Raw genomic sequence first — 15832 nt, 5'->3', positions numbered from 1 at the left:
CTCCATGGCAACCTCCTTCCTCCCTCCCCCCCCTCAACAATGCAAAAAGCACTTAGCTGCAGTAGCCATGACCCTGTGGATCTCGCTAACCTCTTCCCACCCACAGGTAGCTGGAGCGCTTTGCCAGCCTCTCCAGCCCACAGGCCCCAAGGCTCCCTCCCTCCCTCCGGGCCGGCGGTGGTGGGTTTAGCTTCCCGTTCCTGGAACTTGTGCGCCGGGCTCCCTTGATGGCACTGGTGTTTTTCCCATCCGTCTCTCTCTCTTAACCTGTCTGCAGCCTAAAGTCGACGCGGTCTCCCCCTCCCGTTGCTGGCAGGGAGACGAGCAAAGCTGATCTATCTGTCAAGCGCCCCGTCGCTCTGGCATGGAGAGCCCCCTTTGTCCTGCGTGCTGGGGGGGCCTGGGTCCCTCCCTGACACCGACGGACAGCAAAGGGCACGGCCCCATGGCCAGGAGAAAGAGCGCCGGCTCCGATTCATGCTCCCCGCAGCCTTGAGTGAGAGGCGGGCTGGGAGGGGAGCAGGCAGTGTGATGTTCAATCATGTTCAAGGGGCCACGGTCACATTGAGCAAGGGCAGCCTAGTCCCGCTGCCTGGTTCTCCGCCAGCCGCTGCTCCGGGGCGGGGGAGATCGTCCCAGGATCTGCTCCCTGGCTGGTGGACACAGAATCTCTGCTTCCAGGGCTTTGTGCCCAGCACTCAAATCCAGACCCCGGGGCTCATTCCAGCTAGGCACAGAGCCCTGCTGCCCCAAAGAGCTGAGCGCCCGCTGAAATCATCGGCACACCAGAGCGCGCCGGCTCTTGCAATAAGTGCTCAGTGGAATCACACGTAGCAGGGCCCCTTTCACTGCGACCAATGGGCGTTTTGCCATTAACAGGGGCACAGGGCACATCCGTTCTTCTTCTTGTCAGACTTTTCCCCACAGCCACAAAAGCCTCCTTTCCTAACCCGTTCTCCCCAAGCCTTGCCTCCCGCTCAGTGCAGAGTCCCCATGAAAGCCACCTATGTCCTCTGCACTCCACCCACTGGCCGTCTCCTCCTCCCCTGCCTTCCCTCATCACATTGCTCATTACAGGGGCCAGCCCTTGTCTAGCCCCCAAATCTGCTGCCTCACCTCTATTACTGCACCCGATTTACATCAGCGGTGCTGTGTCAGGGAGCACCCAGCTGTGCCCAGCTTCTGTGGTGATAAGCACATTCCGGGCTAGAGATGCCACAGAACAATGTGATTTGTGCTACTGGACCGAAGCCACCCCCTGCGGCAGCCGTAGCCCATCGTCCTGCTGCAGCAGTCGCTCTCCTATGCCCCTCGTTTTCGGGTATCGGACAAATAGGAGGTACAATAATAACAACAACACCTTTAACCTCCAAGCCACCTTCCAGCAGAAGATCTTAAAACACTTTGCAATTGCTAAAGAAGCCGGGGTTGCCGTATCAGTGGGCACTGAGGGTGAAGAGTGGAGCTTTCCTATTCCCAAGGCTCACGGTTCCAGTTCTTCTCCATTGGCCCTATCCATTTTGTTAGCATTTAACCTTTCATTCTTCCTTAAATCCCCCCATTTCCAGCTCTGATGGTCGCAGAGAAAGCGCTTCAAATGGGCCCCCATGGAGGGCTGCGTGTCTACGCCTGTAGATAGACAATCTGGAAGAATAGCTGGGAGAGGTTTGGATTTCCCCATTCATCTGAATGAGGTGTTGACTCTGAAACATAATAACTTGCCACCAACACTGTTGCCTATTTCACTGCTGATCCAACTAATGAGTTTAGTCAGTGTCTAGATAACACAGACCTCAGATACAGCAAAGAGCAATTAGGCCCCGTAATACCCTCCTTGCCAGTGCAGGATTGGCTATAGCACTATATTCTCCCAGCTAGCTTTAAAAGTCCCAAGCAATGTGTCTTCCCCTGGGAGCTTGTTCTACTACCTACTGGGCCCCTCCCTCACTGTTAGGCCCTGTTTTTTGCAGACTACGTTTTCCTTCTCTTGATTCCACCCTGATACTCCTCATTAGATGGCAGGCTGAAAGCGAGAAGGAGGCAGCAGTCACCAAGGAAGAAGGGGCAATGTAGTCCCAAGGCAGAGCCACTCAGGGTGATACCATGACCAGTGGGGCCACAGCAGACTCCCAACACTTACCTCCCCCAGTACTTCAGCTCCTGATTATGCCCATTTCCCAGTCAGGAAAACCAAGGGCGGCCGGAGGTGATTCACCCCAAGGCCACACAGGATGAGCTGGGACTAAAACCCAATAGGCCAGGCTCCCCGCCCCAATAGCCCCTAAGCCTGTCTGCCACTCCTGCTCTCTGTGCACCTTGCTATGATGGGTGAGGCATTATAATGCACCAGGCTGGAAGTGCAAGGCTCTGCTGGGAGACGTGTCTCATCCATCACCTCCTTCCCTGTCCAAGCTGTCACCTCTCTCTGATGGCTCTGTCCACTGCTATTTGTCTCCCCTTCTCCCTCCTGGAACCTGCTTCTCCCCCTTCCACAGCAGGGTCAGGATTTTAGCAGAGCTGCTCCTGACCGGCACCCGTCCAAAGGCAGGAATTTGGTCCCAGCCAGGCACCTGGTTGGTATCCCCAAAACGAAAGCAGTTTTTGCAGCCCTTCGCTGAATCAGGCCTTTCTCCGGAGCAGAGCTACGGGGATTGCAGCCTGTCTCCCAGGCCCACTAGCCACATCCATCCCTACTTGTAAGGAACAGAGGCTCTGGGCAGATCTTGCCTCTCTTCCCCCTACATCTTGCACGGCCAACCTCAAGCATTCAAAATCAGCCCCCCCCCCATCAAATTATGAGATCAAGTTAAAAATCATGAGGTCTTTTAAACCAATTAGACTTGGGGGTTTGCTTTCTTCACCTCCCGGTCTCAGAGAGTCACATCTTCAAGCTTTTCTCTGCACCACAACTAGTCACATACTTTCCTCCCCAATAGAAGCCGAGATTTGTGACGCTCGGAGCTGTGGCTTTAAGGCAACACAGCCCATCTGTAAACACGCTCGCTGGCACCTGCCTCCTAACATGCATCTCTGGCCTTCCCCGCTGCAGCTCCGGGATGGTCCCAGCTGAGCCCCGACTCTCCCACTTCTGCTCTGCCATCCTGCAGTGGGTCCCCCCCTGCCCATGACTTTGGACGCAGGAATCCAGCAGCACCCAGCCGCCCCCCTCGGATCCTGACATCTGTCCCTGCTTGCACTGAGCCAGCACCAACCCCCACTCTTGGAACCGGGCGGGTTTGAAAGGACACACAACAGGGGCGAGGAGGATGGGGAGGAAAGAGACAAAGCAGAAGCCATTTAGCAGATAAAGAGCAGGCGCCTTCCCCCTGCCAGTGGCATGTTTGCAAAGCCAGGCCTGGTAACAAGCAAGGAATTCAGCCCCAGCTCCAGGCACCGGCATTGCTTAAGTCCCACAAGATCTAGGCACCGCGTAAGTCCTGCTTCAGCCCTTTGGTGCAGCCGCCTGTCCTACCCCACGCTCCTAGTGGGTTCCACGTTCCCTCCAGCGATGCATCTGCCATAAAGAGGCAGCTTTCGCCTTGCAGAGCAGAGCCCCGGAGCTCTTTGCTAGCTGATTTTTCCAGTGCTAGGCTGAAACCTGGCTTGGCTGCTTTCTCCTTCCGCGGCGGAGGAGAAAGGCCGATCTCCCAAGCCCTGCCCTGGACGAGGCTGTTCCAGGCTCACTCAGGCCTCGGCCGAGCTAGGTTTCAGACTGGTTTCCCCGTGCATGTTTAGTGCCATCCTGGGTCCTCTAAGCTTTGTTGAACACAGGGTGGTAAAAATGCCCGGGTCCTGCCAACACCAGGATGGTTGCACCAGTGGCTGGGAAAAGGCTCCTAGCAGGTGTCCACACAGAGACTCGCGCTAGCAGAGCTCGGGCTAGCTTGCTGAAAATAACACTGGTGGAGGCTCGGGCCAGACACCCCTCACCCCCTGGTCCATGCTGCTATTTTAAGCACGCCAACACCCGCCTGTCTCTCCGGGCTGGGAGGCCCGCGCCCAGCTGCATGGCAGACATCCCCTCGGAGGCTGGGAGTGCAAATCCCAATACTGACAGGGCTGCGTGCAAAGCCTGGCACCGTGAATCACATTCACTTGGCTGCTGCCTGTCACTCAGGATACTGGTTATTTCCAGCAGGCAGCTTTAAACTCCCATTAGCTCCGGATCTAGCCTCGTAAGCAACACCCATCCCCCTCCCCCGCCAACACCCAACCCCCCAGCTAATGCATAATCACAGCATCTCACGCCATACCAGCTAATCCATTGCAGAGCTCCAGAACCCCTTTGCACACCAGGGGATGGGGGGGAGGGCGGGGAGACAGACTCCATTAACCCCCCCCCCAATCATCCTCTCCAACCGTTAACAGAAGCAAAAAGAAGAAGCCTCATCGCTCAATATATAGGTTTCTTTTAATATAAAAAAGTGCCTATTAAAAATTCCTTCCTAAATATACAAAAAGACCAGTCGAGTGGGAAAGCGAAAGGGACTTTTGGGGTGAGCGAGGGGAATGGACTCAAGGGGGCCTTTTCAAAGAAATCATAAAGCAGGAGGAGCTCATGGTCTTTAATGAACGGATGCTCAGAGCAGGCGCTCCGCCTGAAAGTGACCAGATTTCTGGTATATTTCATACAAGCACTGCGCAGGTTAGATCAGTAACGGACAACACAGGAGGGCTTTTTTGTTTTTGTTTTTTTTTTGTTTGTTTTTTGCACAATCCACAAAGCTGTACATAGTTTCCAAACCCTGGGAAAGGGAGAGGGGGGGCAGGATAAAGAGGGGGCAAAAATAAAAAGTCACCCACACACACACGCGCGCACACACACCCTGAGCTCATCACAGGCGCAGCTGGGAAAGCATGGAGAAAGGAATACTGGTGTAGCTAACAAGTGGCAAACAAGAACTCAGACAACTCCTTCACCCTGGCCCCGCAACCCTCCCTCCCCCAAAGTCCCCCCACCAAGCAACCCCCCCTCCCCCACAAAGAGGGTGTGTTGTTGTTTTTTTAAATCTTTTTCTTCCTTTTTTTTTTTTATACAAATTTGGATCTTTGGGTGTGTCCTGCCAAAAAAATTATTATTAATAATAATAAAAATAAAACTAAAGTCGTCGTCATTGTCATAAAAAAGGCAACTGAAACCCAATGAAACCATGCGGAATTTGCACATCACAAACCACAGCAGATGTACAGAATGCAATATACAAGACACGATTTATAATAAAACAGTATATACAATAAATAGGTTATTGTTACTTTTTTTTTTGTCGATCGATCTGTAAATAAATTTTCTCAGTGCATACTGGTGGGTTTTTGCTTCTTTCTCCTGCATATTTGCCTCTCCACTTTTTTTTTGGATTATTTATTTTTAATTTTTTTTCCGTGTGTGTGGGTTTTTTGTTTTTGATTTTTTTTTTTTTTTTTACATTTTTCTTTTCTTCAAAAGTATATACAATTGCTGGTTTTGTGCAGAAAAAAAAATAGACATCCCTCTGCTTCCAAACAGAGGAGAGACTGGGGGCATCTCTGCTGCCAAACAGAGTGGGAGAGAAGAAGAAAGTTGCGGGGAAGGGGGACTGGAGGAGAAGAGAGGTGGAGAGGCCAACCCGGGGTGGAGATCAGGCGGGGCGATGCTGTTCACTCTTCTGGCTGGGATTTCGGTGCACGCTGATGCTTTGGGAGTGGGGGACGCTCACCATCTCCCCACGCCCCTGCCAAAAAATGAAAAAAAAAATCTGCCCAGAGTAGCCGGTGGATGCTAGACTGTGGTGTAGTGAACTCATGGCTGGGATGGGGCAAGGTGGGGTCTTCTCATTTGTTTATATAAGCTGCAAAAGACAAACGAGAGAGGAAATGAATGGAACTCACCTGCCTCCACCCGCTCACTGGTATGAAACAGACATTGATGACCCACTACGCTCTCACCCCTGGGCCCTGGAGGCCTATGGGTCTGATCCAACACCCACTGCAGTCAATGGGGGTCTTGCCGTGGGGGCAGGACCTGTGTTTCTCTTCAGTGTCTAGCACAGTGGGGGTCCAAAGCTGCAGGAAGTATTTAGGTGCCTAAAGACGCCGCTGGGCAGGTCGCTTACTGCACGACACTACGGGGATGAGGATGGGACAAGAACCAGTGGCGAATCACAGAAGGGCACCGCGGTGCCCAACTCCTCTGCATCTTTAGGTGGCTAAATGCCTTTGAAAATCCGGCCCCAGGTCCATGGCTGGGGTTCCTCGGCACTGCACTAGGTACGGTACATACAAGACGGTGCTCAGGAGTGTGAAATACCCACCCCCTGAGCGAACCCCCTAAACAGCGCTAGAACTCTTCTGTCGACCCAGGGGCGGTGGAGTACCTCCGCGGACAGGAGAACCCCTCCCATGACCGTAGTCAGCGTCTACCCTGAAGTGCTACAGCGTCGCAACTGCGGCTGTAGCATGCCCAGTGTAGACAAACCTCTAATAGGAGACAGTCCCTACCCCCGAACCATTGATAGTCAAAATAAACCCGGCAGACAAAGGGTGGGAGAACACAGAGGTGCCAGGTGCAGGCCATATGTTCTCGCTCTCTTTCGAAGGTGGGGAACTAGACACTGGAGCAAGGTCCCACAGGAAACCTGAGGCAAAGGCAGGAACTGAAGTCAGTTGCACCCTAGGCCAACGCCTGACCCCCAGGGCCCTCCTGCCTCGCTGCTGGCAGCACTGGGCGTCGTGCCAGGTCGCGGGGCGGTACTGTACTCATCACCATGACATATACGCTCGGTGAGCCTGGCTCTGCTCTCGGTTACTCTGGCGTGAGTCAGAGTCGCAGGGCTCTCAGCCAGAGGGGATCAGGCCAGCGTGGTGTCAATAGAGGTGTGAGTGCAGTTCAAAGCCCGATCCGAATCCAGACTATGGTGCTGAGGTTCTGTTAGATGAACGGGCCGGTAACAATGACACCATCTTGTCATAGGTTGAGAGGCAGAACTAGGGTGACCAGAAAGCAAGTGTGAAAAATCAGGACAGGGGTTGGGGGGTAATAGATGCCTATGTAAGAAAAAGCTCCAAAAATTGGGACTGTCCCTATAAAATCGGGACATCTGGTCACCCTGGGCAGAACCATTGAACTTTGTGGGTCATGCCGCTCATGAAAAGTCTCTCTTCGCTGAAGCTCAGAGTCAAGTCCCACCATAACCATCTGCAATCACACAAGCGTAGGATAAAAATTCCCAGGATTCTCAGTCCTCCTGGTTCAGGGCATAAGCTGATGAGCTGGGGGTGTCACAGAGTGTGGGGGAGTCAGGGCCCGCCCCCCCCCCCTCTTCCTGCGATTCACCGGGACTCTCACCCAGCCAGTAAAACAGAAGGTTTATTGGACGATAGGAACACAGTCCCAAGCAGGGCTTGTAGGTACAACCAGGACCCCTCCGCCAGGTCCCTCTGGGGGGGCAGGGCCGGCTCCAGGCACCAGCACAGCAAGCAGGTGCTTGGGGCAGCCAACGGAAAGGGGCGGCATGTCCGGCTCTTCGGCGGCGGGTCCCTCTGTCCCTTTCGGAGGGAAGGACCTGCCGCCGAATTGCCGCCAAAGAATGAAGCAGCGGCGGTCGACCTGCTGCCGAAGTGCCACCGATCGCGGCTTTTTTTTCCACCGCCGCTTGGGGTGGCAAAAATGCTGGAGCCGGCCCTGGGGGCAAGGATCTTAGACCCCAGATTTGGGGTTCCCTGCCTCTTCCCAGCCAGCCCAAAACTGAAACCCAAAACCCCTCCAGCAGGCTCTCTCCCCCTCCTTTTCTCCCCCTCTCCCTTTGTCCAGTTTCCCAGAAGGTGTCGACTCGCCCCACCCCGTTCCTGGCTCAGGTACCGTCCCCCACCTAAAGTCATGCCCTGCTCTCCCATCCCCCATGCAGAGAGTCCCAATAAAACTACACAACATTCCCAGGTCAATCCACCCCGCTCCCGACCGCGTCACAGGGGCTCAGGAAGAAATGTTATTCATGGCACAGGATTGCAAAAGAGCACATAGGATCTCTACTGGCTGCTCCCGGCCATTGTCCGAAAGGTGACTCAGTAGGTCAAGCAGGGGTCTGGCTTTGGTTTGACACCCGTGAGGAGATCCAGGTTGTCATAGCTCCAGATGGAACCCAGCTTGTTTCGAACTAGGGGAGGTTTGGCAGGATTCTGAAGTTCAGAAGCATTTTAGCATCTTATAGATTCATAGATTCATAGACTTTAAGGTCAGAAGGGACCATTATGATCATCTGGTCTGACCCCCTGCACGCTGCAGGCCATAAAACCGTCCCCGCCCCTTCCCTGGACTCTGCTGCTGAAGTCCCCAATCCTGTTATTAGTGACCTCAATCGGCAGAGACCCTCCTGCTAGAGATCCCTGCCCCATGCTGCGGAGGAAGGCGAAAAACCTCCAGAGGCTCAGCCAATCTGCCCTGGAGGAAAATTCCTTCCCGACCCCAAATATGGCGATCAGTAAGACCCCGAGCATATAGGCAAGAGTCTCCATCCTGACCCCTTTAGCCATTATGCTATTTACCTACCATTGCTTGGTTTTCCTTGACAACTATGTTTTACCATTAAACCATTCCCTCCATAAACTTATCTAACTTAATCTTAAAGCCAGACAAATCCCTCGCCCCCACCGTTTCCCTCGGAAGGCCGTTCCAATATTTCACCCCTCTAACGGTCAGAAACCTTCGTCTAATTTCAAGCCTGAACTTCCCCACGGCCAGTTTATATCCATTCGTTCTCTAGAGCAGCAGAACCTGTTTAAGCCAGAAGGGAGGCAGGCCCGGCCCAAAGCACATGGGGAGAAGGGCAAAGATTTCCCTGCCGCACAGCAGACGACTTTCTGAGATGAGCCAATGCATCTTCTCTGGAGCCGCGCTCACAGCGGGGACCTGGGTGCACGTGCAGCACCCAGTCAGCACCGTGGCACCTTTCCTGGGTGCTTTGAGGACCAGACATGTACGGTGGGGGCAGGAGGGAATGGGTATGGCTGCTTGGCCACCCACAGCAGAGGAGGGGGCCCAGTGTAGGAACCAGACCTGCACTACATCCATTGTGTTAACTGACACAAGAAACGCTCCAAGGGCCAGATTCCGCTCTGGGTTCCACTGATGTAAATCCAGAGTGACTCAGCTGACATCAGCGGGGTTACTCCCATTGGCCCTGTGCCATCAGGCGGCCGTGCCGAGCTGGACAAAGGAAAGCAAGATGCCTGTGAGCCTGGCGGGCCCAGCTTTGGAGGGCAGGAGAGACCAGCGAGCAGGAGGGTCCAGAGGCAGGAGAACGTGGAGGAAGGGGAAGAACAAGGAGAGCTCAGGCCGGAGCCAAGATCAGTTGTCATAGATACGGTAGCTGAGCTGGGCTCGACCTAGCAAATCACCTCTTGTAGAGCTGCAGCGGAGGGGTCCTCACAGCAGGGCCAGATCCTCTGCTGGAGTAACTCAGCGCAGCTCCACCGGCTTTGGAGAACTCCACCGCCCCCAGGGGAGCTCTGCCGAGCGGCGCCCACAGAGGGGCTGGTGGGCATGAGAGCAGTGGGAGTTTGCTCTGCAGGACGGGGCATTAACCTGAGGGTCGCCCCGCTGCCTGAAGCGCCCTCCCGAACACGCAGACAGCTCCCCGCCCTGCAGAAACCCCTCCCTCTGCGCTGCTCCTTCAGCCCCCCCATCCCAGAGTCAGTCTCCCTTCCCTGGAAAGGGCTGGCTTGGAAACAGGGGCACATGCCTGCTGTGGGCACGGGCCATGGCGCTCCCAAAGGCGATGGTGAGGAGGTGCCCCCCACCCCCCGGGAGCTAGAGATGGTGACAATACTGCAGGCCTGGCTGTCACTCTCCCACCGGACCCACAGCCAGGCCCCAGAGCTTCGAATCCTCCAGCCCCAGAGACCGAGGGCTCCTGCTTCTCGACAGAGCAGATACAGCCAGGGCAATGGGAACGCTGCCTCCGTCCTGTCCCGGAGAGGCCTTGGGGATTTCTCAGAGGCACTCAGCGCCTTGCAGGATCCGCCCATGGGCATGAGAGGCTGGAGGTTCAGGACCGCTCAGTGCAGATTTTCATACCAGCTGGCCAGGGAGTACAGGCTAGAGGATAAGGCACTGGGCTGTGAGTCAGGAGAACCTGGATTCTAGTCTCTGATCTGTCTTGGGTACATCATTTCTCCTCTGTCCCCCCATTCCCCTTTGTCTACCATGTCCATTGAGACTGTGAGTGCTTTGAGGCTGGGCCCATCTCTCACTGGGGGAATGTACAGCGCCTAGCACAATGGGGCCTGCATCGCAGCTGGGCCCTCTAGGTGTGACTGTAATAACAAGAGCTCAGTGCCCAGCAGCTCCCACCATCCTCAGTGGGGGGGAGGGTGTGTGGGGGGGAACTCCCCATTGTTCTCAGTGGGGCAGGTGGGGGATTCTCAGTGGATACTGAACACTGCTGGAAGTCGACCCATTTCATTAGGTGCCTACAGAGAAGCTGAGCGTGAAAGGCCTGACCTGAGCCCTGATCGTGCCTCTCCTAAGGCAGTTCTGGCCTGTTAGTTCAACATCGCTCCATTGGCAAGGGAGAGCTCTTACTGAAACTGACCCAGCAAGGGAGAAACAAACCTGGCACCCAATTACCCAGCCACTGAGGGCTCTAACTGCATCCTGACTCAGCACCCAGGGGGACTCCTTCTGCAGGGCTCAGGGGTCCTGCCCACCAGGACGAGGGGCAGGGAACAGCCAGTGGCTTCCCAGGCAGAGAGCTGGGATGGGAATGGAGGGGAATGCACACACCTGGAAGGAGCCATCAGGCCGAACGTAGGGAACCCAAGGCAGCGGGCTTTGACAGAGGATCCAAGTCATGGGTTCTTACCCTGGGGGGCACGGACGGGGTCAGGGGTTGGCAGCCAGCCTACCCTTCCTATACTGCAAGCTGGGACGGGCTTGTGGCCAGCTCCTGGCCAGAGAGGCTCCCAGTACAGAAAGGTTGAGAAGCACTGATCTAAAGTCCTACACACAGACAGGCATTCAGCCACACCCCACCCCACCCACAGCCATGCGTGCACACAGACATGGATATGCACACACGGACATGCAAATATGGACCCCTGCCCACTAATGTGTCTCTCTCCCCCACACACAGACATGTGCCCCGCACACCAACACGCATGTGCGCACACCGACACCCAAACAGGCGTGCACAACCCCATATCAGCAAGTGCCCCGTTTTCCACACCGAGTTCTACAGGCAGCGACTCCAGCCGCACGGAGCTGACGGCTGCCCCTTTGCCCAGCGGAGGCAGCCTGCCGAGGGGGTGCTGCAGAACCGTTTCTCCGTGGCCCTGATTCTCCTCTCCCTGGCAGCCTGATCCGGCTCCCAAAGGAGCCGCCGCAAAGACTCCTGTTGACGGCAGTGGGAGCTGGATGGGACGCAGACACGGATGTAAATCAGGAGCAATCCCGCGGAAATCAGTGCAGGGCCAGGGGAGGGTGAACAGAGACCCAAGCCCAGCGGCCCGGGTGGTCCCAGTCAAACGCAGGCTGAGCTGTAGAGCCCAGGAGGCATGGGGACGGCGTGTTATGGCCCTTCCTATTGACCCCTGATTTAGGCACAAATCCCAGACCCAGCGGCCTCCTCCACCGAACAGCCCACGCGAGCGGAGGCCTCGGGACACAGGATCTGCCGACAGCAGCAGTCAGTGACAGATGCTTCAGACAGGGCCTCCCAGCACCCAGACCCACAGGGCCCCTGGCCAAGTACAGGTGACGGGGGAGAATCTCTCCTACAGCCCCGGAGTGACCAGTTTATGGCCCCGGTGAGAGTCGCCTGCCCTCCCATCAGCACGGACGGTACCACTGCAGGCGCATCATCCAGCCCCAGTTCACAGACCCGCCTCCCTGAAACTCCACCCCCAGGACAGCATCACAGGGAGAGTGCTGTTAACCTTGCACTGGGCCAGCAGCTGTAAGCCCCCCGTTTTCCCAACACGCCCCGGGAGGTGAGGACTGCCCACGGCACGGGGTGAAGTTGGAAGGAAAGGGCTCCTTGCGCCCCCTCTCACCCCACCCCTGCACAGAGGACGAGGGAGCCTGAACCCAGCCCTTTACATCCGTGCTTGGAGACGCACGCATCCGTGCCTCTACCAGCCTCGCCGTGAACAGGGCCTGGGAACAGGGCCAGTGCAAGGCAGTTTTGTGCCCTAGGCGAAACTTCCACCTTGCGCCACCCTCCCACCCAGATAACCGCCACCCCCCCCACCCGGGGAGCCCTCCCCTGCAGCAGCTACCCCCCCTCCGCGGCAGCTAACCCCGCCTGGGGAGACCCCCCCCCCCATGGCAGCTAACCCCGCCTGGGGAGACACCCCCCCCCCCCCCCGCGGCAGCTAACCCCGCCTGGGAAGCCCACCCCAGCTCACCTTCGCTCCGCCTCCTCCACTGAGCACGCCGGCGCCGCTCTAATTCTCCTCCCCTCGCAGGCTTGCGGCACTGATTGGAGGTGACTTAGAGCGGGGGCTGTGTGCTCAGCGGAGGAGGCAGAGTGGAGGTGATCTGGGGCGGGGAGCGGTTCCCTTGTGCGCCCCCCACCCCCGCCGTTACTGCGGGCGGCCCTCCACACGCCCCCCCCCCCCAGCTCACTTCCACTCCACCTCCGCGCCTGAGCGGGCTTTTAGGCGCCCCCAACCACTAGGCGCCCTAGGCGGCTGCGTAGTTTGCCTAAATGGTTGCACCGGCCCCGACGGGGAACATTTCACGTGCCCTGCTGGGGGCGAAGGCTGTTCAACCTCCCCAAGCAGGGATGGTAAGTGCAGATCATGGCCCAGTCAGGCCATGCTGAAATCTGGGCACCTGCAGGTGTGCTAGGATCGTCCATCTCATCAGCCCCACGGCAGTTGAGGGGGTGATGGGAGAGGAGAGCTAGGGGGAAGGAGACGGTGTAATGGGGAAGAGCAGAGCGAGAGGAAACCAGGGCAGCTCAGATCCGGTCTCAAGCAAGGCCAGACCCTGCCCAGCTGCCGTGACACCCACAAGCGCGAGCGAGGGGAGAATCTAGCTCCTAGTTCCATGAGTGAGACACCAACACAGACCTGGGGAGCGCGTGGGCGGCAGCGTCCCTTCCTCACTGCCCACAAACTGCACTGGGGCTCACGCCAAACCCCAGGAGCCTGTCGACTGATCTCGGCGGGCTGTGGTGCTGGGACCCCCTCTGCCACCCAACGGGGTGTCTGGCTTGTCCCCCAGCCCAGGAAGGACTAACACCACGCCGGAGTCTGCAGGGGCCCTTCCTCCAGGGCACAGCTTTATTCTTCCACTACAAAACTCATGGAGTAACTCAACCAACAGCCTTCCCCTGATCCACACTGGCGACGGGACGCAGAGACCTTCCCCTTCCCACCCACAGCTTAGCTCCCCCATCAATGGAGCCTTCTGCAGTAATCACCAACCTGAGCCGGCTCTGATAATGGCACAGAGCAGCTGAGTCCAGCCCCCCAAGATTCATCAGGGAAGGGGACGACCCCTAACACCCACCCACACCAGCTCCCATAAGCGGGTCTGAGGGGCAGAAAAGACATAGCAGGGGAGGGGAGGTCCTGCTCAGTTACTTACCAGGCAATAGGTGTGTCTCCATCCACTGGCGGAGTTTTTAATATATATATATTTGGCTCTCCGGAAAAAAAAAAATAATCAAGCAACAAAAATACCCCCAAAACCAAACACACTGGGGAACAAAAAATAAAAGAAACCCTCCAAAACAGCAAACGTGGCGGAAGAGGGGACGTAGCCAAGTCCTCAGTCGGCATCCGTGAGTTTTTCCTTCGAGTTCACAGATCTCATTTATTTTTGTAGAAAAACCAATCAAACCAACCAACAAAAAAATCCCAGCCCCCCCCAGCCCCTCCCGTCGCCGTCCCGAGTTGTGTTCCGCTGTCAGCTCACACGCATGCAGGCGGGGGCGGGAAGGAGGCGGCTGCTGTCCGATTGTCTTTCTGCTAGAGGCTGTGGAGCGGGAGGTGTGTGTTGGGGGGGGACACGACAACACGGCTTGGTCCAAAAATCACAGCCGCGTTGTTCAGAGACGGAGCGAGTTCTTATTTTTTAAAAAAAACAGGGGGCTTCTCTCGTCCTCTTCTCCGCTTTCTTTCTTTCTTTTTTTTTCTTTTTTCTCTTTTTTTTAGAAAAGCAAACAAACAAACAGTTCTCGATCTCAGTTAAATACAGAACTTGAAAAGTGTTCCAGAAAAAGTGCTGGCTAAATTAACTCTGAAAAATAAAGAGACAGAACACTAGGGTGAGAAACGGACACGACAAACACAGCCAATCCCCTTGGAGATTACGGTCACCCCTAGATGGCTCAGTAGAGATCAGACCCCCACTGTGCTCGGTGCTGTACAGACACGTGGTGAGACACAGGCCCCACTCCAAAGAGCTTGCAGTTTTAATAGTAACCCAGACAACGGGCCCGATTCTTGTTTAAACCAAGGCCCTTGCACACGGCGTTGGGAGTGTAAAGAGGCCGTAAAGTCCATGGGAATGTGAATTGCTCTTCCGGAGCAGCATAAAGAGGCCAGGGTGCAAATGAGAATCAGGCTCACAGGGTGGGAGAAATGAAAGCCGAAGAGCCCTGTTTTATGCCCAGAGAGACCGGGGCAGTGAAATAAGTGGCCTGTTTTGCAAACGAGCTCAGAACTCTTTGGAAAATCTGGCTCCAAGCGGCACGCTGAGCGCTGGGCATTTCGGGAGATCCAGGCCTTATTCATGTGCTAAATGGGAACTAAGTGACATGCCCAAGGTCATCCAGGGGGTCTGTGGCAGAGCCAGCTCTCCCGGGGCCCACAAAGACAGACCTTCCCCTCTCGCTCTGGCTTTCCCCTGGCTTCAGTGGAGTTACTCCTGAGTTGAGGCGTTTCCCTGGTCCAAACCATCTCACTCCCCTGAGAGGGGAGATCCCAGCCCACACACCGTCCAAATCTTACCCTCAGTTAGTTTATACCCAGGAAGAGCAATTGAAGCCAATGGGCCTTCTGCATCAACCTGGGCCGTACCCCTTGCCATCGTGGGCCCTGCCCATCAAGTCTATATAGTCTGCTTCAAGGCTATTTGCTGGATTCCACCTACTGGTCAATAACCTCCCATGTCCTGCCTCTGGCCGATCTACTGACAAACCGTCCCCGTCAATGCCCCACTTGCAATGCTCTGCATGGGAAGCAATGCCCTCCTGCCCCTGCAGCCGTCAGGAAGGGAGAGGCTGGATGACCTCTGTTGTGAATAGGGGATGGAGCACAGTCTGGGTGCGAACAGACTCGCTGGGAAAGGGATCAAATAGGCCTGGGGGGGGGGGATAGGGAGCTCTCCAAGCCCTCAGTGGCTTGGTGCCATGGAAACCCTGGGCCTGGGCTGCAGCTTGGACCACTGCTGGGGCAAATCCTGTGTCTGGAGATGTAGCGGGAGCAGGTGCAGAGCGGGGCAGGGCTCTCCTCACTGCCGTGGCCTCGACTGGACAGTCATCACACACTGCAAACAAACCCACAGTCCCTCCTCGCCACCCAAGCTATAGAGCGCGGCTGAACTGGAATCTGGCAGCCATCGGCCAGCGAGGGTGTCTGGCTCCTGACAGCACCCTGGCTTCAAGTTTGGGGAGCAGGATTTCCCGCGGAAGAGAACCCCACCGCAGCCAGAAGGGTGTCCTGGGGCTCGCGCTTAGCCACTGGCTGGCAAATCCAGGGGAGCAGGATGCCCAGGCCCCACTTACAGAAAGGTGAGAGCGGCCCAAGGAGCAGCCAGTTATGTTCGGAAACCTCTCTGGCACCGTCATGCTGGCTACACAGTCCTCTCCCTGCACCCTGACCCTCCAGGGACCGGTCTCCTCTACAT

General features: G+C 56.3%; 1 protein-coding gene across 6 annotated transcripts in view; it reads right to left on the bottom strand.

Moving 5' to 3' along the window:
• Positions 1–4393: 4393 nt before the first annotated feature.
• Positions 4394–15832, bottom strand: part of AHDC1 (AT-hook DNA binding motif containing 1) — a 110170-nt gene continuing 98731 nt past the window's right edge. For all 6 annotated transcript variants that reach the window (XM_065576959.1, XM_065576958.1, XM_065576957.1 and 3 more), the window contains 2 exons: positions 13568–14221; positions 4394–5825 (listed from right to left, as the gene is read on the bottom strand). Coding sequence is in view for 1 of the 6 variants with exons in the window: in XM_042860169.2 (XP_042716103.2) it covers positions 14170–14221 (52 nt within the window). In the remaining 5 variants the exon portion in view is untranslated. The remainder of the gene's footprint in view (positions 5826–13567; positions 14222–15832) is intronic.

Source organism: Chrysemys picta, chromosome 23 (assembly GCF_011386835.1).
Source record: "Chrysemys picta bellii isolate R12L10 chromosome 23, ASM1138683v2, whole genome shotgun sequence".
Classification (NCBI taxonomy): Eukaryota; Metazoa; Chordata; order Testudines; family Emydidae; genus Chrysemys; species Chrysemys picta.
The sequence above is the reverse complement of the archived record's forward strand: the minus strand, read 5'-3'. Positions and strand labels throughout refer to the sequence as shown.